Source organism: Sciurus carolinensis, chromosome 2 (genome assembly GCF_902686445.1).
Source record: "Sciurus carolinensis chromosome 2, mSciCar1.2, whole genome shotgun sequence".
Lineage (NCBI taxonomy): Eukaryota > Metazoa > Chordata > Mammalia > Rodentia > Sciuridae > Sciurus > Sciurus carolinensis.
This window is the reverse complement of record NC_062214.1, coordinates 96910189-96934571: the sequence shown is the minus strand read 5'-3', so window position 1 is coordinate 96934571 and position 24383 is coordinate 96910189. Positions and strand designations below refer to the sequence as shown.

The following is a 24383-nucleotide window of genomic DNA, read 5'->3' as shown; positions in this document are numbered from 1 at the left end:
GTGTTTTGTTATCCAAGTCAACACTTTTGACTTTATTCATCTATGTGGTACAGTTGTTACACCAAGATGCATTACATGGATATTTGGAAGGAAACATGTATCCTTGATAAATAATATCAAGTTTGATATTATTTATGTGGATTTAGTTCATGTTCTTTGTATTTGTGATAGACCTTTATAAGGTTTAGATAGACCTTCTTAGATGCTCGATGGAATGTAGAACTCTTTTTAATTAGTAATACAATAGTCATTTACATTTTAATTAAATTTCCTGTTTAATTTTAAGGTATATGCACCATCCCCAAATTCAGATGATTTCAACCGTGAATCTCCTAGTTATCCATCTCCTAAGCCACCAACCAGTATGTTTGCTAGCACTTTCTTTATGCAAGGTAAGTCCTACCAACTAGTTGTCATGTATAACTGCAGTCATCTGTATATTAAAGTGTGGGGAAAGAGAATATCTATATAGGATTTCATACATTATTTATCTAGATCTTTTTGGCTGAGATGAATTAAAATTCGGGCTTTTTTGTTGTCTAATGCTGTTTATCATTAACTGCAATTCAGTTAGATTATTCAGCAAATCACTAGAGTACCCATCCAGTATTGATTGAATTTATAAAAGACTTATATTGAGAAAAATAAATAAAGGTGCTCTGACTTGCTTTAGAATTTAAAAATACAAAAACTATTAACAACTCTGGTTTCTTGTTTAAATTACAGATTCATATCATGCCTAGAATTAACAATATAAATAAAGAGTGAATATCATAGAACAGAGTTAAGACTTGTTAAGAAAGAAATGTGTTGCATTTCCTTTAATTCATGTCTAGCAAATCATTTTTATTTGGTCTCCTGTGGTTTGGGATTATGGGAAGCATATATATGGGAGCAATAAATTATTACATAAGTGGTTCCCTGACTTTATACTGTGAGTGAAGTTATTGCTGACACATTTCTTTTGAAGGCTGACTATGATATGGTCATTATCAATTACTTAGGTCTACTATTAGAGAAATTTCATTTCACAGTTTCAAAATGTCAGATATAATATACATTGCATGTTATGAATTAAGAACATTTTTTGTATATTTATGAGTAAGAGTATGCCATTTAACCAAAAATTAAATCCAGCCTCTTCACAAATTTGGAATATTTATCTTCTTTGATGTGAATTTACATCTTCTGAGGATTATTTATAATGACCTGCCTGTTGTAGTTTGCCTATTAGTTTTTTCCCTTACTATAAAATTTATTACATCTTTTATTTGTTGGTTGTTTGGTACTGGGGATTGAACCCAGGGGTGCTGAGCCACATCCTCTGCCCTGTTTTATTTTTTTTTTGTTTTGTTTTGAGATAAGAGTCTTGCTAAATTGCTTAGGGCTCTAAGTCGCTCAGGCTAGCCTCCAACTTAAAATCCTCCTGCCTCAGCTTCCCAAATCACTGAGATAGCAGGCATGCGCTATCACATCCAGCTGTTATTACACTTTTTTAAATAGTAATTTTACAGTTTGAAGAAACAAAAACTGGATAGAAGATAAGGTTGGAAAAGGGAGGGGAAAAATATCTGGAGAGTACCCTTTGAATTATTGTAAACACCACTAAAATAAAAAATTGTAGCTAAGGAAATTTTTATGTTTCTCTTTTTACCTTAGATGGGACCCACAATTCTTCTGACCTTTGGAGTTCATCAAACGGAATGAGCCAGCCTGGTTTTGGTGGAATTCTGGGGACCTCTGCTTCTCACATGTCTCAGTCCAATAGTTATGGCAGCCTTCATTCACATGACCGCTTGGTAAGCTATTACACATGACAAGGGTACAGCAACATCTTGTCCTCATTTATGTTTCTTTTTGGATTTCAAGTACAAAATTTGATTCTGTCAGAATTTCTAAAGTTTGAAATTTTTCTGGACTTACTATATTTACCATGACTTTTAAAAAAGTAAACAGTAGTAGTAGCACTCTTGAACTGGTAACTTGTAATGCTCTTTTTGATTGGTTGTAGTTTTTGTATAGTGTATATGCATACTATTCAGAAATAAATTTAACAGATCATGTCTCTTTCCCCCTTTTTCTAGAGTTATCCTCCACACTCAGTTTCACCAACAGACATAAACACAAGTCTTCCACCAATGTCCAGCTTCCATCGCGGCAGCACCAGCAGTTCACCTTACGTTGCTGCCTCACACACTCCTCCCATCAATGGATCAGACAGCATTCTAGGTGAGCTTTCAGGATTAGCAAAATTTCCTAAAAATCTTGCAGGTGTGTTTTCAGTAACCCCATATTATCATATATTTTAGTATTTAATTTAAAAATGAAATTTTAAAAGAAATGTGTCAGCAATGACTTTTTTCATTTTTGTTACTGAAGCTAGTAAGGAATTCATCTTTATTTTAGCTTATTAAGTACAACACATGCAGAGTATTGCCAAGTTGATTGTGATAAATGTGTTACAATAGAGAACACCCTTGGAATAATGCTAAAACAGAATACTTTTCTAATAAAATTCTTGATTTATTTCTCTTCTCAAAATATCCAGGAACCAGAGGGAATGCTGCTGGAAGCTCACAGACAGGTGATGCACTTGGAAAGGCTTTGGCATCTGTGAGTATTGGTTTTACATATTGTACTGAATGAATTCTGTACTGATGAATGCATTGATTAGATTTATGGACAATAGGTATTAATAAGTGTGGTTACAACTATCAACTTCATTACTCACTTAGAGCTATTCTGTTTTTATTGATTCACTCCACAAGAAATACTTTATAAGAATTTTTCCAAGAATGGAAAATATTTTATGGTTTTTTTTTTTTTTTTTTTTTGTGGGGAGGGGCATTAGGGATTGAACACGGGGGCACCTAACCATTGAGTCACATCCCCAGCCCTTTTATTTTTGAGACAGGATCTTGCTAAATTGCTAAGGGCTTCACTAAGTTGCTGAGACTGACTGAACCTGTGATCCTCCTGTCTCAGCCTCCTGAGCTGCTGGGATTACAGGAGTGCGCCGTTGCACCCAGCTACGTATAGTTTTTGAAAGGAAAAAATTAGCTGCAGCTGAGTCATTCAAAAACTAGGAAATGAGAGCCTTTTCTTAAAAAAGTCAGATTCACTGATGAATTCATGCTAAAATAAGTAAAAATGATAAAATTGATTTAAAGAGATTGTATAGTTTTTCGACCCACCCCACCCCACCCTGCCTCCAGTACAAGGGATTGAATCTTGGGTCATACTAAGTAAGCACTCTACCACTGAGTTACCTCCCAGCCTGGTAGTTTCTTGAGCAACTACTTTTCATTCATCAGGAGATTAGTGAAAAAGGAATGATTACATTTTAGTATCTGACTCTGAAATTGTTAAAATTAAATCTCTTTTCTTTCTTTTTTTTTTTTTTTTTTGAAATGCTAAAATAAGAAGTGAGAGCATTTATCAGTAATCCATAAAGATTCCAGAACTAATTATTCAAAAGAGGTATTCTCTTTTATACTTTATTCTCCTTAGGCATTTTTTTTCTCTAATTCTTTTTTCCTTTTGAGAAGTATCCTTTTATAACCCACACAATTGTCTTATATTTTCTGTGCAGTGCAATTAACTCTGTCAAACATGTTTGTTTCTGTTTGTGGGGAAGGTAGAGTACTTTAATATGTGAGTAGTAACTGTTGAACATTTAAAGAGATAAACCTCTTTGCGTTGTTCCTGTAAATAAGCATTTCTCTACAACTGAGTTCAAGCTTCTTAGAAATGAAGCAAGATAATGGAACCCTACTCACATTGGTTGCAGTAAATGTTTCCTGAATTCAGTCTTGGATCATATGTAATAATAGCAGTGATAACAAAACCCACAAAAATTATTAGCTATAATTTGAATGCTCTTTAGGTGTTTGGCACTATACTAAGCATTTACTCGTCTAGTTTTATTTAATCCTCAAGAAAACCCTGCAAGGTTGGCATTATTATCCCTGTGTTACAACTGAGGAACTAAGGTTTAAAAGGTTAAGTAACTTGAGCCCAGAAAGATTAAGTAGCTTGCTCTAGGGATCACAAAGCTAGTAAGGGCAGAGCTCATATACATTAGAACCTTGATCTGACTAGCTTCAGACTGCTCTCATCACCACTGCTGTGTATGTCCAGGAAAAGCAGTGCTACAGTGACTGAGTCTTACAGAGGTAGGGATGAATATTATAGAGAATATTTATCTATTTATTCTACCCAGAAGAAAATATATTATTCTATAGTATCAAAACTAAGGGTAAGGCTGAGATTGTAGCTCAGTGGTTGAGTGTGTGCCTAGCACATGTGAGGCCCTGGGTTTGATCTTCAGCACCACATAAAATAAATTTTAAAAAATATATAAAGGTATTGTGTCCATCTCCAACTAAAAAATATATTTAAAAAACCTAAGGGTTTCTCGGGTGTTTAATTGACTTGTGTATTCCAGTAAGATAATTTGCATGTAAGAAGACAAATAACAGGGTTAGCTCAGTAGCAGAGTGCTTGCCTAGCACATGCAAGACCCTGGGTTTGTTCTTGGATCATACCCTGGGGGAATGAAAAGAGGACAAATAAAATTTGAACTTTTAATATTAAATAAACTTTCAAAATATAATATACATTTTGGGCCCTCCCCCAAACTCCCACCCACAGGTTGGTTGGTTGGTTGGTTGGTTTTTGAGGGAAAATGTCTATGAAGAAACCTTGGCATATAGTCAGGCAAGAATTTGTGATGTTCTCAGTGGCCCTTTAGTCTCATTTTTAGTTACTCTTCAAGTCCTTGAACATTATCATAGTGAATGTACTAGCCAAACCAGGGTGGCATTTGGGAAAGAAAAACCAAAGTCACTGTATGTGGAAACTAGGAAAAAAATGTTTAATCTAGTTAATGGGTGGGCTTTGGTTGTCATGGAAACTGAACTCTGTCATCCTGTGTTATTACTAGGCAGAAGCAGTCAGGTCATTCCATAAATCATTTCTGTCATAGCTGACTGTGATGCATTCCATCTGCTCCATCACTACATGCCATAGTCTACACACTTCATATCCCTTCCTTCAGTCCATCTGCTACCTCCCTCACCATATCCAGACACCTCCCAAATACATTCTTTCTGTAACTTCCTTTACAGACTCACATTCACTTTGAAACATGTTTAGTACTCAAAATGTACTGAAAAACAAAAACATTACATTTGTCTGGGGATAGAAAGGATTAGAACAGATGAGAAAGAGGAACTTAATGAGTATTACATTTGAGAGTCTGACATGCACATCAGAATTTTATGTTAAGTGTTACAGATCTTTGGAAATGGTGATCATGACTGTTTTGAAACTTTAAAATTCTTTAGAATGTAACACTTTTAGCGTGGCACCTAGTTTTAGGGGAAATAACACTGAGCAGTTGCCACTAGAAGTTAATTCTAGTTCTCCGATTGTCTGATGTATGTCTTAGAAGGTCTTTCATGTGTGAAACATCAGAGGGTACAACCTTTGTTCTTCAGTTTAGGTATTAAAGAGCTCGCAGAATACTGTGTGATTAAACATGTAAGGCTAGATAATGCATTTGCAAAGGTTCCTTTTATTTTAGGTTTAAGCCTGGATAATTGTGGTCTTAATCTCAGGATAGCAAAAAAGAGAATTGTACATGAAAGTATTTACACAAAGTTCCCAAAGCCCTGTGGATTATGCATTAGTTTAGATAATAAACTAGGGTAGATAGAAGGGAAGGAAAATCTGTGTATTCGTGCCATTTCTAATGTGTTTCCCTGAACATTTGCCAAACAATAACCCTTTAAGATTGTGCCCATGGAGAGTTATATAGAGGAAGAAACATCTGGTTTATTTCAGTGCCTAATACCATATCAAAACACTTGGTCTTTAATTTAGAGGAGATCAAACAAGAGGACTGTTTAACTTTGTTGATTATATCAGACTTCTTTGTGATAATTTATGTTTTGATTTTTACCTCAGCGAGAGAGAGGGAAGTGTGTGTGTGTGTGTATGTGTGTGTGTGTGTGTTTTAATCTGGATTGTTAAATGGTCAGTAGTCTCTAACAAAAGAAAAGAAAAATCTGGGAAGTTGACGTTTAAAACTAATTCATGAAATAAGTTTCTTTGTTCCTTAGACTCAATAACATTAGCATAATAAAGATTAACTGAAATGTGCACTGTAGTGTTTAAAAAATTGGGCTCACAATTTCAGGGTTGGGCCTGGGCGCTCTCCATTGTTTCCTTTTTTGTTTGAGGCTCTTTTCATTAGCCCTTGGCTTATTGGCACCCTGCTGATTGGAATGGACCATGACTGATAGGAGGAGGAGCCTCATTTGTTGCAGTAAAATGAGGCATATTACCGTTTAAGCCTGGCAGAAGGTATTGAGAGTTATTCATCATTGGTCACTTAACAGTATGAGGACCATGGACTGCATGCAGAATGAGTTCTTACTTTTGTGTTTATGCTCAAGACTCTAAATCACTCCCTCTCCCATTTTGAAGTTACTGACTTTTTTCTTTTTTCCCTTCAAACACCAGTGGCAGAATCCTGTAAGGCCAGAAAATGCAAAACAAAATATCTTCTTAATTTAGAATGCACTCTGCCAAATAAAGCCTGGTGTTCAGAATTTTCTTAAAGTAGCACAACTTCTACAGAATAAGTATAAGTTGTTTCTATTTGGTAATAGAATAAACCTGCACAGATAGTTTAGTGAGATGATATGTGATCCAAAGGCCATGTTATTATGCCTTTTTAAGTTTGTAATGCTCCTCTTCTGCCCACATAGTCTTTGAAAGTGAAAAAGATAGGAAAAAACCCTGTAACATGCCAGGCTATCTGTAAGTTCAGGAAAAGTTGACAACAGTTGTCTGTCTGTCATCACTTTAATTGGTGAAGTAGAACGAGCAATGTGACAAGTGAGGGGAAAATGGCTTTTATTGTATAAATGGAGAAGCTGCTTTGGGGGAAAAATGCCAGAAGGGATATGTTTTCATACTCGATACCTTTTTGTTACCACTTCTTCTATTTACACAGTGATTTTTAAAACCTCTTTTACATATTAGATCAGTATATTTTGCTAAATCATTTTAAGATAATGATCTTATACGATTTTATAACCTCTGCCTTCTCTGACATATAGGAGGTGTAGCTAATTCTTGACATTCTTGGGCATCTTGACATATAAGGGCAGAGTTATAGGGGGAAATAAGTGTTGATAATCCATTTATACTCTCAGCAGCCCATACCCTATCTAATGATGTGATATAGACAGTGTAGTATGGTAGCACTAATCCCCAGAAGTAGTGGAACCCTCACTTTGTAATTGTTCTTAAAGCTGTTGCCATAAAACTGATTGGAGTGTTGGGGATGTAGCTCAGTGGTAGAACACTTACCTACTAAGTTCAAGATCCTGAGTTTGATCCCCAGTACCACAGAAAACAAACAAAACCTGATTTGAAATAAGGTCATCTATGTAACAAAACTCTTTTTCTTCATTTGGTATTTCCATTACTGCTCCCCCATTAAATAAATACTAAGACAAATGATAGCATTTAAGGAGTCCTGCTTTTTATCAGTAAGTATTAGAACAAGTTTCAAGTGCAATTTTATCACTCGGGTTTTTTTTTAAATATTGAGCACCTACTTATACTGGCAGACAGTGATGGATTCAGTTTTGAACTATATAAGATTGCTGCCTCTGAGATAATAAGGGAGATAAAAATGACATGAAAATGGGAAGGTGACATTTGAGCTAAACTTTGATATAGTGTGGAATTCCACCAAAGAGAAGTTAAGAAATAGACATTCTGAAAGTAGAACAAGCTGTGTTGAGAAAATGAAAAAAATACTTTGTTTGGATAATAGAGTATGTAGGTTATAAGTAGATTACAGAGAAGAAAGATATTTTTGTGACCAGATTATGACATCAGATGTCATTTTGTTTTATTTCATAGGCAACAGGAAACATGGGATTTGATTGTTTAAAACTATGTTCAAGGACAATAGCTCAATTATATATGGGATAAAAAGAGGAGTTACTGGAAAAATAAAGACCTGTCTTATTTGAGGGCTAAAAACCAGTGAGTTGGGCTAGTTTGCATGTAATGGAAACTTCTCCCTGTTCATCTACTCACACCAGTGTTACCAGCCCTTCCCTCCCTTACCAATATTATACTCGGGATGTTTCATAAAAGCATTATTTGCTAATTAAAAGTATAATTATGTGAATCTTTTGTTTGTTTGTTTTATGGGAGATTGAACCCAGGGGTGCTTAACCACTGAACCACATGCCCAGTCTTTTTCATTTTATTTAGAGACCAGGTCTTGCTAAGTTGCTTAGGGCCCTGCTAAGTTGCTGAGACTGGCTTTGAACTTGTGATCTTCTTGCCTCAGCCTCCCAAACTACTGGGATTATAGGCATGTGCCATTGTGTCCAGCCAATTATGTGAATCTTAAACAAAACAGTGGTTCACAGTGATAAAGAGGTATTTGGGGACATGTTTTTGTTGGTTTAGGGACCTTACCTAATTTATTTACATGGTTGAAACAAATTAGTTTATGTATCTGAACAATTAGGAATCAAAATGTGACAGGTAACTAATTTTCATATTTATCCTGTGAATTTTTGAAAAGTAACAACTTTAAGTAACAACTTTTTCCTGGTGATGCTGGGAATGGAACCACTGAGCTATACTCAGCCCTAACAGCTTTAAAGCCAGCAGTATTGATCTTATACTAATTCCCTGTTACTAAGGCCTCCAAACGTTTCTTAAACTCTTTTTCCATGGCTTTGCTTTTCCAAAAGGACTCTCTAACTTGAGTGTACAACTTCCTGATCTGGCTCTGTGAGAGACTTATTTAAAGACATTTATAGTTACAATTTACTAACAACATACAAATTCATATCTTTTATTTCATTCAGAGGAATAGACTTTGGTCTATTTGCAGTTTGGAATTAGTGAAAATTTAGCAAATCAAAGTCATTGTATTTGTTTTGTGACTTGTGGAGTTTTATTTTAATGTGAACCTATCCCAGTATCTGACTTTTTTAGATATTGAAAAAATCCATTATCATGCTTTCCTTAAAACCAATGCTTAGACCTTTGTATGCCATAATTTATGCTTGCTGCTTTAAATTCACTAGTGTTCTAAGCTTATTGAGTATGGTTATTTCTAGAGGATGAGTCTTTACATTCATGAGTAGTTTTCCTTTTTAAAATATTTGGCCACATTCAGCTACAGAAGTTGACTTGACTTCACTGTTAAGTGCTGAGGTGTAAAGATGTTTTATTATGCATTTTGTAAGAATAATATTGTCCTAACATCGCAAACAGGATACTAAGAGCTTTATGGGAAGGAGCTAAAGCCTGGGTTCCCTGGAGTACTAACATAGATAGGGATAAAGCACACATGTAGTTCCCAGGTCTTGGTTGTAAGCCTGTCTTCAGGAGTAGACAAGGGCAGGGAGAGTCTTGCCAGTGGGCTCCATTTTTAGTTTTACTGATGAGGATCTGAAACTGGAATTAGAGGAGTTGTATCCCAGCACTTGTCCTTTGAGGACTCAGTTTTCTTTAACAATAATGGAGCTGGAGAAATTTTCCTCAACAGCTCCTACAGTTAGCTAACACTACCCTACAATTTTAAGTTAGTATTTTCACTAGTCCTGTAACTTTTATTTGGCATTGACTTTTGATTCTCAGAACATTCACTTTTTGCAACTTCCTGACCTTGGTTAAAAACACTTTTTACTTCTTGACTTCTTCCCATCACAAGACTGAAAGAGTAAGTACACTACAAATCATCTAAACCATATTCCTTTAAAGAACAAGGGGGCATAGGAAAGGTGCTTACATTCCCCTGGACTTAAAAAGCTATGGAAAAACCTACCTTGGTGCTAGGAAATGAAATAGACAAAATTATATTATTATATTGTATGCATGTACAAATATGTAACAATGAATCCCATCATTATGTCCAATTATAATGTACCAATAAAACTTTTAAAAAATGATAATAAGAGGAATATTGTCCCAGAAGAGACCTCTTAGGGGCCCTTGGTACCTGAATCAAAGGGACTTTTTTAGGAGGACTATAGGGGATTGAACTCATGGGTACTCTAAGACTGAGCCATTTCCCCTGCCCTCTTTATTTTAGTTCTATTATTTGGAGACGGGGTCTCAATAAATTGCTGAGGCTGGACTGAAATTTGGAATCCTCCTGCCTCATCTCCCCAGTCACTGGGATACAGGTGTACATACATCACCATACCTGGCTAAAGGGACTCTTAAAATATTTACTGGTTAATTAGATAAACTTGACTGACTCCCTCACATAATTTATTTTTGGTAATATGAAAAGTATATAAAATATAGCAACAACAATTTTTAGCTAGAACACCAAGATTTATGCATTCAGGTATGTTATTCTCATCAAGTAGCTCTGTAGGGAAGTCAAGTCCAAAAATCATTTGGGGAACACATTTTTGACCCACTTGGGTTCTTTTTTTTTTTTTTTTTTTTTTTTTTTCTTTTTCCAAGGATCACAAAGTATCCTGTGGGAATAAGTTTAGTTTTGTTTTTGTTTTTAACATTTAGAGCTGAAATTGGCAAAAAATGTGGTTGATCAAATTAGTAATTTTTAAAATGAGAGGTAAGGGGTAACCATTTGAGAAAAATTTTCTTTGACTTTTAAAACTTTTAAAATCATTTATTTCATTATTTTTTCCTTTCATTTTTCTCACTAGAGTGCATGTGTTGCTGAGGATTAAACCCAGCACCTGTGCATGCTAGGCAAGCACTTAAAGATCATTTCAAAAAATGAGTTAATTTATTTAGATGGCATATTCTTGAAAGAGTGTTTATCAGATTTGTTACCATTCTAACAATTAGAAATTTTTAATTATTTCCAACTAGGATAATAAAGAAGCATATCTATTTTATTCTTGTCATATTAGAATGTATATGTTACTTTTTTTATCAGAGTTTTAAAATGGAGGCTACTACTTTGACCTTCATATAACAAACAAGTCTTAAGAGTAGTGGAAAACCTTTTTACTGTGAGTCTTAAGGGTGACACCTTAGATTGTGAAAATAAATTCATGTAAATAGATTAATATTTTTGTTATTGTGAATATTGATGCATGTGTATCTCTTGTTTTCTGCTTAGATTTATTCTCCTGATCATACCAGCAGTAGTTTTCCATCAAACCCATCAACACCAGTTGGATCACCTTCGCCTCTTACAGGTAGGCTTTTCTTTTATCTACTTCATAACATAGTATGGATCTACTTGGAAATATTTCACATGCACTTTTTAATAAAATTTGTTTAAAGTCATCTAAATTTTGGCTGTATGAAAGCATCTAAACATGAGCTTATTCAGTGGTAGAGTGTTTTCCTAGCATGTGCAAGGTCCTGGGTTTGATCCCTAGTATGGCAGGGAGAGGAGGACACTAATAGTAGCTTCCTCTAGAGTTCATTTTGGAGAATATTGAAATATTTGTTATTTTGAATTACTTATGCATATCTTCCTAAATTCTTTTTTTTTTTTTAATTTTTATTTTTAGTTGTCAATGGACCTTTATGTTATTTATTTATATGTGGTGCTGAGGATGGAACCCAGTGCTTCACACATGCTACACGAGCACTCTTCCACTGACCAACAACCCCAGCCCTCTTCCTAGATTGTTAATATAATTTGTTGATAATTTCTAATTAATAGTTGTACTAGAATGAAAATTAAAGTGGGAAATTAGGGTAAAGGTAAAATACAGAAGAGGTATACCAAAAATCTTTATGAGATAGCATAGAAAATTTTTAGCATAACCTGTTTAGAAGTACAAAGACTGAGAATGTAACTTAGTGATAGAATGTGTGCTTAGTCTGCATGAATCCCTGGGTTCCATCCCCAGTACCTCCAAAAACAATTAAATAAAAGCACATGTAACCTCTTTTTTCATTGTTCTCCACATTTACCATGTACCACGTATAAGACTCAGAGATGAATAACTCTATGTAGGTAGTTTGTCCTTATTTTTTTAGGTCCACTAAGTTATTTCACACGTATGCATACATGCATACATACATATATACACACACATAAAAATAAATTCCTGGAGATGATGTAGTGTTTCTCCTAAGGAAAAGAACTCAGTATGGCTGAATATTGGGTCAGATTTGCTTTATTCCCTCCTGATTTTTTCACATTAATTTTGACAAGTTCTAGATATTATCCTAAGGTATTAATTTGTTGAGACACAATTGTAAGTGGGAATTTGTTCACTTTCTAGGAATAAATAAAAATACATGAAAATGTTAAGTATCTGTTAAGCTATAATGTAAAATCCTCATCTGTATTTTTCTAAACAGTTTTTGGAGAAAATCTTTGTTAAAGAAGATATGTTTTAGTTTGTTTTGAAGAAAAGACATTATTAGGCAACTGGATAAGATTGCCATATTCCTCCAACAACAGCTGACCTCAGAAATAAATGTTTAGGAAAACAGAATCAAGCCATTAGCTAGGTCCAAGTGGTTTTGTTTTTTTCTATGTTGTTGTTAAGCCTTTTTACATTGTGCAGTGCTTCTGGAAATCCGGACCTTTGCTATCACCTGTGCTTTGTGTACTTGCCTTGTGGTTCTGCTTAGAAGCATTCCAGTGTGGAAATGATGAACTGCTGGCAGCTGCTTCCAGCTATTAGCAGGTTCTGCTACTTTCTCAGACACTGTGGCTTCAGCTGTCTAGTAAAAGTTGAACAGCTGTTCCCCACATAGACAAGACTATGAAAGACTCGTTGACTTGAAGTTGTTGTTTAACAGAGCTGAAATTACAGGAAGAATGATGTAACTTTAGCCCTGCTCACCCTCTTGGCACACTTTTGCTAAAATTATCAGTGTCGTGTTTGCCATAGCCTGTTTCACTTTCCCATCTGAGGCATCTGTGTCTGCCCTCACTATAGGTTCCCACTGCCTCTTTGCCTAGTAAGAGAGCTACCAAAGTGTCTTTTAGTTTTTATTAGCACTGGAGAGGAAGACTGTAGTGGAGGTCAGCAACTATGAAGAGATATGAGTGAAACGGAGAATCAAACGCTTCAACTTTCTTTCTTTCTTTTTCTTTTCTTTTTTTTCCTCTCTCAATCTCTCTCTCTCTCTCTCTCTCTCTCTCTCTCTCTCTCTCTCTCTCTCTCTCTCTCTTTTTTTTTAGTACCAGAAATTAAACCCAGGGGCACTTAACCACTAAGCTACCTCCCCAGACCTTTCTATTTTTTATTCTGAGGCAGGGTCTCCTTAAGTTGCATACGTAGGGCCTCCCTAAGTTGCTGAGGCTGACTTCAGCCTCCTGAGTCACTAGGATTGCAGGCATACACCACCACACCCAGCAACTTCATCATTTTTCCAAGGGGGGAAAAATGGGTCCCAAGCAAAATCTTACATTTCTCCTCCATCTTCATTTGATGCTTATTGAATGATACTCTTTTTTCCCTTATAATTCAGGTGAGTTGAATTACAGTCCAAGGGGAAAAAAGAAGCAAAGCAGAGCTTCTATTTAATATGTGGAAATTATTTTGTGTGGCGATGGCTTGTTATCTAAAATAAAAACTCCTACCCCACTATGTGCTCTCTACACTTACCCTGTTAGTCATAGGCACACTCACACATAGGCAGCTTCTAAGGCAGTCATTCTTAAATCCCCTTTGTTTTCCTCTGGAACTTTTATAAGCCAGGAGCATTCATTTCTACCTAAAGAGTGCTTTTGAGAAAGTTTCTGAGATATTGTATCAGTTAGAATGTTTAGAATGAAAGAAGTTCTTGTCTCAGCTAGCTTGAACATTAAGTACTTTATTATCCCGTGTGACAAGAAGCCCATAGCAGGCAAGTTCCTGGCCCTGTGTGTCAGACCTGCTCTCCTTAGCATTTCTCTCTCAGGCTATGGTAAGACAGTAAATCAGGGTACCATAGGTAAATATAACAGGCTCCAATAGAAGAAAAGGAACTGTCTCTTCCTTGACTTGAAGAAATCCTTTCCAGCAGCCTCTTCAGTAGATTTCCTCTCCTGTCTCATGGGCCAGTACAGGGCCTAACATAGTTACTTACAACAGAAATGGAACTACCATGTTTATATTAGGTTATCAGGATTTAGCCCCAAAACTAGGAATAGAATTCTCTCCTTGGTTCATACTAGAAGAGGAAAGGCCCACCCTTCTATCTCCTTGTGAACAAAATCAGGGCTCTGGCTACAAGATAGAAGAGAGGGATGGTTGTATCTACTATTAGCGTACCTCGAGTTGAACCAGTTGCCTGACTTTTTTTCCAACTAGTTGGGAAAATATGATGAAAAAAGAGCCAACGTTCACTCTAAATGCATGGTCAGGATAGGCTTCATGAGGAAGAGAAGGATTTTAAAAGGAGGAGAGGAGTTTCCTAGGTTAAAGGAAAGACCTCAGCAAAGGATCTAGATGTGAGAAAGTTTATGAACCATTTATGCAGAGTCATCTGTTGAAGCTTTGAGAAGAAGCTGACTGGAGCCAGGCTGTGGAAAGCAGAGCACTTAATGCTAATGCTACCTCAAAGGTTAGGCTTATCTTGCCTTTTCCAAGCAAGCAAGAATCTCATCAAACTTTGAGTTTAGGGTAAGATTACAAAGAGAAACAACCAACAAAAAAAGAAAGTGTGTTAAGTGGTCATATGAATTTTCTCATCCACACAAAATGTTGGTTTCTATTCCCTAAATTTATTAACTAGTTGTAGTAGGTGAAATACTAAGTTCTACTTGGAGGGAGAGCAGATCAGAAACACTGAGTGCTTTGTAGGTTTAGTAATCAAAGCCTTTCCAGATTTTCAGCCAAATAATTCAGCTCTTTTATCCTGCTCAACCAGCTAGCTTCTTTTCTGTAAATGTTTGATAAAACTTTATAATAAATCTACTTGATATTAATCTTTCTAGAATAGAAGCTAGTTTTTTTAGAGTGGTCAGTCAGTAAAAAGCCCAAGCAATTACAGAAATGTTCCCTACATAGAATAGTCAAAAGCCTGTGCTCACCTAACAAAGGAAGCAGAAACCTGACCCCCTCTGTGTGCTTACTTGCTGACATCAGGTGAGAGGGAACAAAAGCAGCACACTTTCTAAGTCACCCTTGAGAATTCCAGTCTTCACACTTTTCTTTTCCATATTTGTGTATTAATGCTATGGTTGATGATTCCATCTACAGATAGCAATATGATTCTAACTTTAATTTGAATGTTTTATTCACACATAAATGAAACTGTAGTGTCAGATGCTTGCTAGCTTTAGGATCTGTGAATACTTACTTTTTTAAAAAAATTATTGCATGGAAAAGCTACCATCAGAAAGAAATGATAGAAATATCCCATTAATAGAGAGACCTTTAGGCTTATGAAGTACTTTCATATCTTTTAAGATCAGTTTTGTGAGGCAGATTAAAAACAAACCCAAAAAACTGTGTGTCCCTATTTTTGTAACTCAGAGCTCACAAAATTACTTGATAGTACAGATCAACTAGATTATAGATCCAGTAACTCTTAGTGTCCACTGAAATTCTCTTCTCCCCTTGGAGTTTTACCAACCATGGTATTGACTTCTGCTGCGTTAATTCTGTCTTATCTAAGCTTCCAGTCAGCCCAATTGCATGAAATTTTGAAATAACAGGATGGCATTACAGGAGCTCTGTCCACAAAATAAATTTAGCTTGGGATTTATATAAAGTTCACATAGATATCTGCTGTCCCTCAGTACTGGGGATCGAGTCCAGGGCCTTATGCATCCTCTGTGAGCCCTCTACCACTGAGCTACTGAGCTACATCCTCTCCCCTGCCCCTACCACCTTTTTTCTTTTTTTTTTTTTTTTTTCTTTTTTTGGTGACAGATTCTCTCACTAAGTTATCCATTCTGGCCTCAAACTTGTGATCTCCTGCCTTAGACTCAAGTAGCTAGGATTACAGGCATGTGCCACCACATCCAGCTCAAAACAGATATCACTGATTTAATGCTGTTATTTTTCTATTATACTGAACATAGGATAATGGGGAACCCAATCTATAATAATAACAAAATCGATTTTAAGTTTGTGTCTATTTTTTAATTGAATGAATTGCATAGTTCCTGCATATCACCATCAAAAAAAATATGAAGCTAAGGCTGGGATAGAGCTCAGTGGTGAAACACTTGGCTAACATGTAGGAGGCCCTGGGTCTGATCTTTAATACCACAAAAGAAAGATAGGGGCAGTGATGAACATAGATGATTTCTTATCTAAGTTGGTGTAAGTATCTGATTTGTCAACATTAAGCTAATGAAGAACCACAAAAACCTCCTGTTTTACAGAGCATCTATATGCATGCTAATGATTCTGAGATGCTTAAAAATAATAAAACTTGTGTTAATATTACTTAATTACAAGTTAATATTACTTAATTACAACTTAAGTTATTTCATGGTTCAGCTCCTTCCTGTCTTGATCTCACCCAAGGGGATTGGGAGAATAATGGAGCAAAATAATTGAAAAGTAAAATATTATAAATGTTGAAGTTTTCTCTTCAATAATTTATGGTCCTCTTAAGTAGATTATCCTAGCCACCTAAAATTCATAATTCTGCATCAGTTCTTAGTAAATCCTAATGCACTGAAATTGTAGTAAAAGGTTGGCTGGTTGTTATTATATATGGATTCTTTGTATGAGTACTGAATTTTCCCAGTTGCTAAATTCTTTACTTGTTAATTATAAAATTAGTCCATAAACTTGTTTCAGTGAGCAATTTTAGATCATCCATAATTTGTGTAGTTGGTTTCTGATCACATTTGTTTGTCTTTCATGAAGACTTTAGTGGTCCTCAAAATAATTTGTTTATAAGTTACAAAAAGTTACAGGACATAATAACATATCTTTTTTTCTCACAGTTTTAGTATTAAAATTTTATTTGTATGATCATAACAGTATACATTATGACTAATTGTGAAATCTAATCAGGTTATTAAGAATCTCTTTGTATTCTGCTTTTTGAGTTGCAAAATTTGAGATTGATGGGAATGCTGTTACTGGGCTGTTGAGTAATTAAATGGTGCTATTCAGCTAAAATGAATGTAATAGTTGTGGTTTACTTGTTTTTCTGAAATAAGCTATAGCGTTAGATTATCCTTAGCTTCATAAATATGGCAAATGAACCTGCATCAACAGACTATCTTAGAACACAATTTAAATGTCACTTAGCATACACAAGGCAAATTAAATAAACCTTTTTTAGATTTCCAATGCAGTTTGGGTTTGTCACTGAAGTATATAATAATAACATACATTTAATTGAATAGTCTTTATTCTTTTCTGTAAATAACTTATTTTCAGATGAACAACCATGAAAGAGTAAAGACTTTTGATAAATTGTTCTGTATTTTTCTTCTTAAAGCTATTTTGGCAGGACTATTAAAACATTGCATTCTGGCCAGGCCCAGTGGCACTTGCCTTAATCCCAGCAGCTTGGGAGGCTGAGGCAGGAGGATCACGAGTTCAAAGCCAGCCTCAGCAAAAGTGAAGTGCTAAGCAACTCAGTGAGACCCTGTCTATAAATAAAATACAAAATAGAGCTGGGCATGTGGTTCAGTGGTCAAGTGCCCCTCAGTTCAATCCCTGGTAACAGAAAAACAAAAAACATTATATTCTGCTCAACACATGGTTGAATTTGTTTATTTTATTTTTCTTATGGTATTTTCCTTTGATTTTTGATTCAAGGGATCAAACCCAAAGCCTTGTGCATGTGAGGCAAAGTGCTTCATTCTTTATGCATTTCCATCTTTTCTTTTTCTATCTTTATTGTTTTTATTATATTTTCACTTTCCTAACATCAAAGAATGAGCAACGTTTCTTATATAATGATATTTTCCAATTTAAATAGTGTATTTTGGTATAGACTCTGTTGGGAAATTTTTGAACAGGTAATCCCAAATGCAGTTGCAGTCATTTGAAGTTGGTTCATCCATGCATTGCCAAAGGCACTATCAGTTAATATGTCACTTTGTAAAGCAATTTGACCTTTTGAATTAAAGATCATAAATATGTGCATACCCTTTAATTCAGAAATGCTACTTATCCAGAAAACATCTCTCTTCACCATGAGGAAAAAAAAAAGCAGTAATATGTATTATAGCAGTGTTCGTAATAGGTAAATGATAGCAATCAAGTGTTCATTGATGAAGTAATGGGTGGTTAAGCAAATTATGATGTAGAGAATCAGGTAAATATTAATGTAATCATCAATAGCCTATCAAATACTGTGTAAAACCATGATGGGAAAGGAGACAGTAAAAATCATGTACATTAGAAGTGCGTTTCTCAAGATATGTGTAGTCTAAAGAATATGCAAACATAAAAGTAGTCGTTTTAAAGTATAATTTTTTTCTCAACTCCCTACATTGTTGTAATTATAATGAAAGATTTATTTAATTGAGGCATATAAGTAGCTAGTACTGTGATGAAAGCTGAAAAATTTTTTCATGTAAATTTATTTACATTTATGAAGTATCCTTATCCTTTCTTCAGAAGATTATCAAGATAGCTGAGTTAACTCAGTCTTGTGGGTGCTTTTGGGTTTTAATAGGTACCAGTCAGTGGCCCAGACCTGGAGGTCAAGCTCCTTCATCACCAAGCTATGAAAACTCACTCCACTCCCTGGTAAGAGCCTCTTACAAGTCATTACAGGTCTTATAGGATTTTATCTATACTTTGGAGGGTTTTTGGTTTTGTTTGTTTTAATAAATCTTGTGTAACAGTGAAGAAACAGTAGGATAGCATTACACACGAATTCTTTGCTAACAAATGGCCTGATTTGGTTGAACAATACGACACATTGGGTGTGCCTTTACCATCTGTTCTTTGGGACATCAGGCTTTTGGTGTCAGGACAGCTGGTGTTAAAATAGTATTGTAAAATTTTTGTTTCTTTGACAAATCTAGGGCTTCATTTTTCTATACTTTTATGTTTCCACATGAGAGGAAACTGGAAAAAAAAAAGAAGTAAACGTAAGAAAATGAAATCCAGTAGTGCAAAATTGTATAATGCTGTGTATATATTATTACATTTATGTTAAAAGTGACTGTCAATTACTTTTGTCATGAAAGTATTCTCACATTTTCTTATAACAAAGATTATATTGTTTAAATCATATAAGCAAAACACTATTTACCAGAAAAAAAAAATATATATAGAAACCTTCTAGGTAATTAAGGGTAAAGAATTTGTGATAGAATGTTAACTGCTGTTGCTTTTGTATACTTACATTTATAACCCAGAATTACAAAGTATAATAAAAACAAAATAAAGATGATATGATCAAATGCTAAGTCATGCTATCATTCAATAATTCCAGGTTGCAAATAGAGACGTTCTTTTTCTATGACTAACCAGAACATTTTAAATTGAGGGAAAGTTTTCTTCTCACATATTTTGCAAGCAAGTAGAAGCAACATGTGCTGTTTAGTTGCTAACCTTGTAACTTCCCTGTTAAATTTCAGCCTTCTCATACTTTAATACAAGTAGATCTCTCAGGCTCCACATTAACTTTACTAACATGTTATGCCAACGTGCACATCAGCTATTTCCTCATCTCTTTTGGAGTTAATCTTAACCTGTGCTTTGCCTCCTGTTCTGTCTTGACTTTGCCAGAAAAATCGAGTTGAGCAGCAACTTCACGAACATTTGCAAGATGCAATGTCCTTCTTAAAGGATGTCTGTGAGGTACTATTTCTTTTGGATGGTGCCTTTTTTGTGTTTCAATTACTTATACTTCCCATTATTCATTTAAATCATCAAGCTGTACTGACTCCAGAGTCTTTTAAAATCAAACAGTTGACCATTTCCGTTTTTGTAGTAGTATATAAGAGTAGACTTTGTCTTATATTGTTGAGTGATTCTTCTAAAATGAGCTCTACTGGCATGTGCTTTTGATTTTTAAAATTCTAATATGTTTGTGTATGGGACACGTGTGTATCCACAGACAATGTCATTTCTTCAGTTTTGTTAAGAGCTTATCTTAGATCTGTTCACCATTTAAGATAGGTATGCTTTATTTGCCTAAAACAAAATGATAGCTTAAATTTGATGGATTCGAGGACTTTTTCCCAGTTGACTTCTTTCAAGATCATTATTAAGGTTCAGTTTATCCTTTTTTATCAACTAAAATTAAATATTCATGTAATACCCTTTCTCTTTTGTAGAAGCTAAAAGAAATAAACCTTGTAATAGACTGGTAAATTTGTTTTATAAAACAGTGATTGTTTCTGAATCTTCAAAAATTTAGCATAGCCTACAGATAGCCTTTCTTTTGTTGTTGTTTATAGTCAGGTAGTTGGTTTTGAAGCCACTTGATTTGCATTTCACTTACTGTCTTTCATATATCCCAAAGTAGGAAATACAGCACCTTAATAAATTGAACAGATACCAGCAGTAAGCTCCATGTTGTTTTTTTTGTTTTGTTTTGTTTTGTTTTTTGGTTTGTTTTTTTTGTTTTGTTTTGTTTTGTTTTGTTTTTTTAATTCTTATAGCAGTCTCGAATGGAGGATCGTTTAGACAGACTGGATGATGCTATCCATGTGCTACGGAACCATGCTGTGGGACCTTCCACCAGTTTGCCTGCTGGTCACAGTGATATACACAGTTTATTGGGACCATCCCATAATGCACCAATTGGAAGCCTCAGTTCAAACTATGGAGGATCAAGCCTTGTTACAAACAATCGATCCACTTCAATGGTAAAATAGTACTTGCCTTCTTTGTAATAACCCCTAAGCTTATTATCCTAAATGTTTTTCACAATATCTTTGAGGAAGAGAGTTGAAGGTAAAGAGAGGCTTATGAAATTTCTTTACTGTTTTGGGCAGAGTCAGTGGCTAAGTATTAACCCATAAAATCCTGCTTATGATCACATACAAAAAAATTTTTTTTTTTCTGGAGATCATTTTAGCTTAAATCTGAACTTTTTTCCAGACTTTTGGTAATTGACACAATGGTTTGTGTATTGAAATAGTGAGTAGGAAGTCTGAATAGCAAAAGCAGTGAAGCAAGACTGAATTTCAAGGATTTTCCTCTAGAAAAATTGTTTTTTATTATAATTTAGAATTTGCCTTCAATAGCCAAAAAAATGTGAAATTCTAGTTTGTACATGTTCAAATTTAAACTTTACTCCCAAATGAAGAAAAAAATTAGGGCTAGTTTTAAGAACAGCTGTTATTTAAGTAACAAAGAAAGGAAACAGTTTTAGATTAATCCCCATAGAGAATAAACTAATTCAATCCATCTTTGAAAAAACATGGCAATTCTTTAGGGGCGGGGGGAGTAAACCTCTACAGGCATACACGTCAAAAACTCTGTTGAATGTCTTGCATTATTTTCTATCCAGATTGTCTTTTAAAGGAGTGAAGTTCTTTTTGAACCTGATATTTAACTGATACCACGTGTTTGGATGTTTATAGCATGGGTTTTAAGGTTCACTGCATGCTGCGAAATGTCTCCTATGAAACAGATTTTTAGCTGTAAGCCATGTGATCAAGGCTAAAATTCGCCTATCATCAAAATAATTAGGTGCCCCAAATGCTAAAGGCTTGTGTTCTATAAAATGGGATTGCTTCCAGATTTCCACATTCACATGTCAGACAAGCCATTTATATTCATTTTGGAGTCTCCAAAATAAACATCAAACAAGACTGCCTGGTTTCTGAGGACAGTGTTTTCCACAACATGGGTGACATTAGATACCTGCATATCTTAGCAACTAGGTTTTTGTTTTTGGGGTTTTTTTAATGTTATGAAATCTTAAAATTTAGGCTCCTTTTTAAATTAGTTTTTATTGCTATTAATAAGCTAATAAATGTGAAAACATTTATGAATGATTAAACTTAGAAATATGAGGGTACTAGTAGTGTAAAATAACTTTAATGGTGTAATAAGACTAACAGGACACTGTCTTGCAAATATGAATGTAGAATACTAAATTAATTATTGGCAATTTGCTGAGATGCTATTTAATCTTATTTAGAAAAGTGACTTCGAAATCAGCATAAAGTTCAAGATGGTCTCAGCATTTACAGTTCTTAATTCCTTACCTCTTTTTATGTGTGCGTACTAGAGATTTAACCCAGGGGCACTTTACCACTGAGCCATATCCCCAGCCCTTTTTAAAAATTTTATTTTGTTTTGTGACATGGTCTCACTAAGTTGCTTAGGGTCTCGATAAGTTGCCAGCACTGGCCTTGAACTTGGAACCTTCCTTCCTCAGCCTTCTGAGTCACTAGGATTATAGGTGTACACCACATGCCCAGCATTTATTATTTCTTACTTCCTAACCATTTTTAATTCTTTACTGTTACTAGTTCACTTCTCCTAATCTAACTTACATGCCACAATATTTGATAGACCTATATTTCTTCCCAACTAAATACAGAGTTTGTACAAAATGGAACTTCCTATCTTAAGGAGATTGTTTTTGGGATATGCCTTAAGAGGAAAAGAGATTTTTTTTAAATCTAGACCTCCAGAGCCATGTAAAAACCTAATACATTTTTAAAGGACTAGGAGAGAAAATAATATCATTAGATATTGCTGTGAAGCTTTTAACTAGCACAGTAACTCCCACTTTATCCTATAAGAATGTGCCTGCCTACCGTGACTTAATATAAAAAGGCCTGGGATAAGACTCAGTGGTTAAGTGCCCCTGGGTTCAATAACTAGTACCAAAAAATAAAAAAAGAATGTGCCTGCCTGCTGCCTGTTGCCTCCTTTAGAACATCAACCAAAGGAATGGCCAGAATATTTCTAAAAAGGAAAAATCTCCAAGTAGTTTAGAAAGAAGGGTCTCTGAAATATAGGGTAAGTCTGACTAAGAGTAGCAATATCAAGACAAGAGCAGCTAAACCCAAGCTACTGCTCAAAGTGTCTGTCAAGATTTCTTCAGTCCTGCTAGCCTTCATAGAGAGCACAGACCTATTAAAAATTTGCTAAACATTGTCTGCTGTCTCCACCCTATCCAGACACAATCACTGATACTTCCCAGCAGTGGAGATCATATATTTCTGCCAGGTTTACACTCAAAATAAAAAGTGACTAACTAACAAAATCTGACAGTCAGGTGAGTTAGTATTTATCTCCCATCCTTCTGAATAAGCCTTTTTTTTTTTTTTTTTTTTTTTTTAATAAGCCCCAAATCCTCACTTTCAGAAAAAATAAATAAATAAATAAATAAAATGAAGATCACAGTCTCCCAGTAATTCTCACCCAAGTAAGGCTTGTAAGGAGGAAGACTTTTTTTTTTTTTTTTTTTTTTTTTTTTTTTGGCAGTGTTCATGGTAAGCAAGTACTCTGAGTGTACTACCACTGAGCTACACACCCAGTCCAAGGAAGACTGTGTTTCCTGGTGGCTTTCTGCCCTATCTGAGGGCTTCTGTCAGTACTGCTCAAAGCCCTTGCTTACATGCTGAATACCCACTATATGGAATCAACTCTTCTATTCTTGGAAGGTGTATAATTTAGGGATGGGGCACTTTTTTGTGACTATTTCATCCATCCCCGAGGGTTAACCCTCCTCTTTTTATTGTCCCTTTATCACCTCCATGTGTTTTCCTGGCTATGTCAGAGAAATGACATAATTTCACATTCTGACATTACCTTTTTTTTTTAATCTTGTTTAGAAACTTACATACTTTTTTTCCTGCATTATCATACATTAATGTTTGTTTTAGGCTCCTAAAGATGGAGGATACATTTGCAAAGTGACCACAGAAATACCAGTTTATTGATAATTCTATGTCACCATGTAGAATTTGTGAGATCAGCTGCTTTTCAAAAACATTTTGTTTTCATCATTCCATTTATATCTCTTAAGAGACGAGTTATTCTGATAAATATTTACAGAAGCTCCGTAGAACATTCATATATCTTTTTTATATGGAATTTTGTTCTAATGGGCCTGATAGACCAGCATCCTAATTATAAAGTTTAAATATGATGCTGGTTTCTTTCTTGATGTTTAGAAAAGGGTCAACACATCTTTTTTCTGTAAAAAGCAAGATAGTAAAATATTTTTAGTTTTATAAACTGTTCTGTCACCACTGTGTGTGTGTGTGTGTGAGAGAGAGAGAGAGAGAGAGAGAGAGAGAGAGAGAAAGGATGGAACTTAGGGCCTTATGCATGTTAGGCAAGCATTCTTAACACTGTATTATATCCCCAGCCCCACATCTGCTTAATTCTGGCATTGTAACATGAAAGCATTTATAGACAATATGAAAACATATGGGTAAGTGCAGCTATATTCCAACTTAACTTTATTTATAAAAAAAGAAAAAAAGTACAAACAGGATTTAGCCACAAGCCATACTTTGCCAATTCCTGACTTAGAACATG

At 35.0% G+C, this 24383-nt stretch overlaps 1 protein-coding gene across 17 annotated transcripts in view; it reads left to right on the top strand.

Moving 5' to 3' along the window:
- The window catches only part of Tcf12 (transcription factor 12), a 355814-nt gene that overhangs the window by 308404 nt on the left and 23027 nt on the right, over positions 1 to 24383 (top strand). For 8 of the 17 annotated variants that reach the window (XM_047539600.1, XM_047539606.1, XM_047539602.1 and 5 more), the window contains 8 exons: positions 287 to 392; positions 1660 to 1799; positions 2085 to 2229; positions 2549 to 2613; positions 11156 to 11234; positions 18592 to 18665; positions 19656 to 19727; positions 20534 to 20740. In XM_047539600.1, the coding sequence (XP_047395556.1) occupies positions 287 to 392; positions 1660 to 1799; positions 2085 to 2229; positions 2549 to 2613; positions 11156 to 11234; positions 18592 to 18665; positions 19656 to 19727; positions 20534 to 20740 (888 nt within the window). The remainder of the gene's footprint in view (positions 1 to 286; positions 393 to 1659; positions 1800 to 2084; positions 2230 to 2548; positions 2614 to 11155; positions 11235 to 18591; positions 18666 to 19655; positions 19728 to 20533; positions 20741 to 24383) is intronic. The other 9 variants (XM_047539615.1, XM_047539607.1, XM_047539610.1 and 6 more) reach the window with 3 other exon arrangements.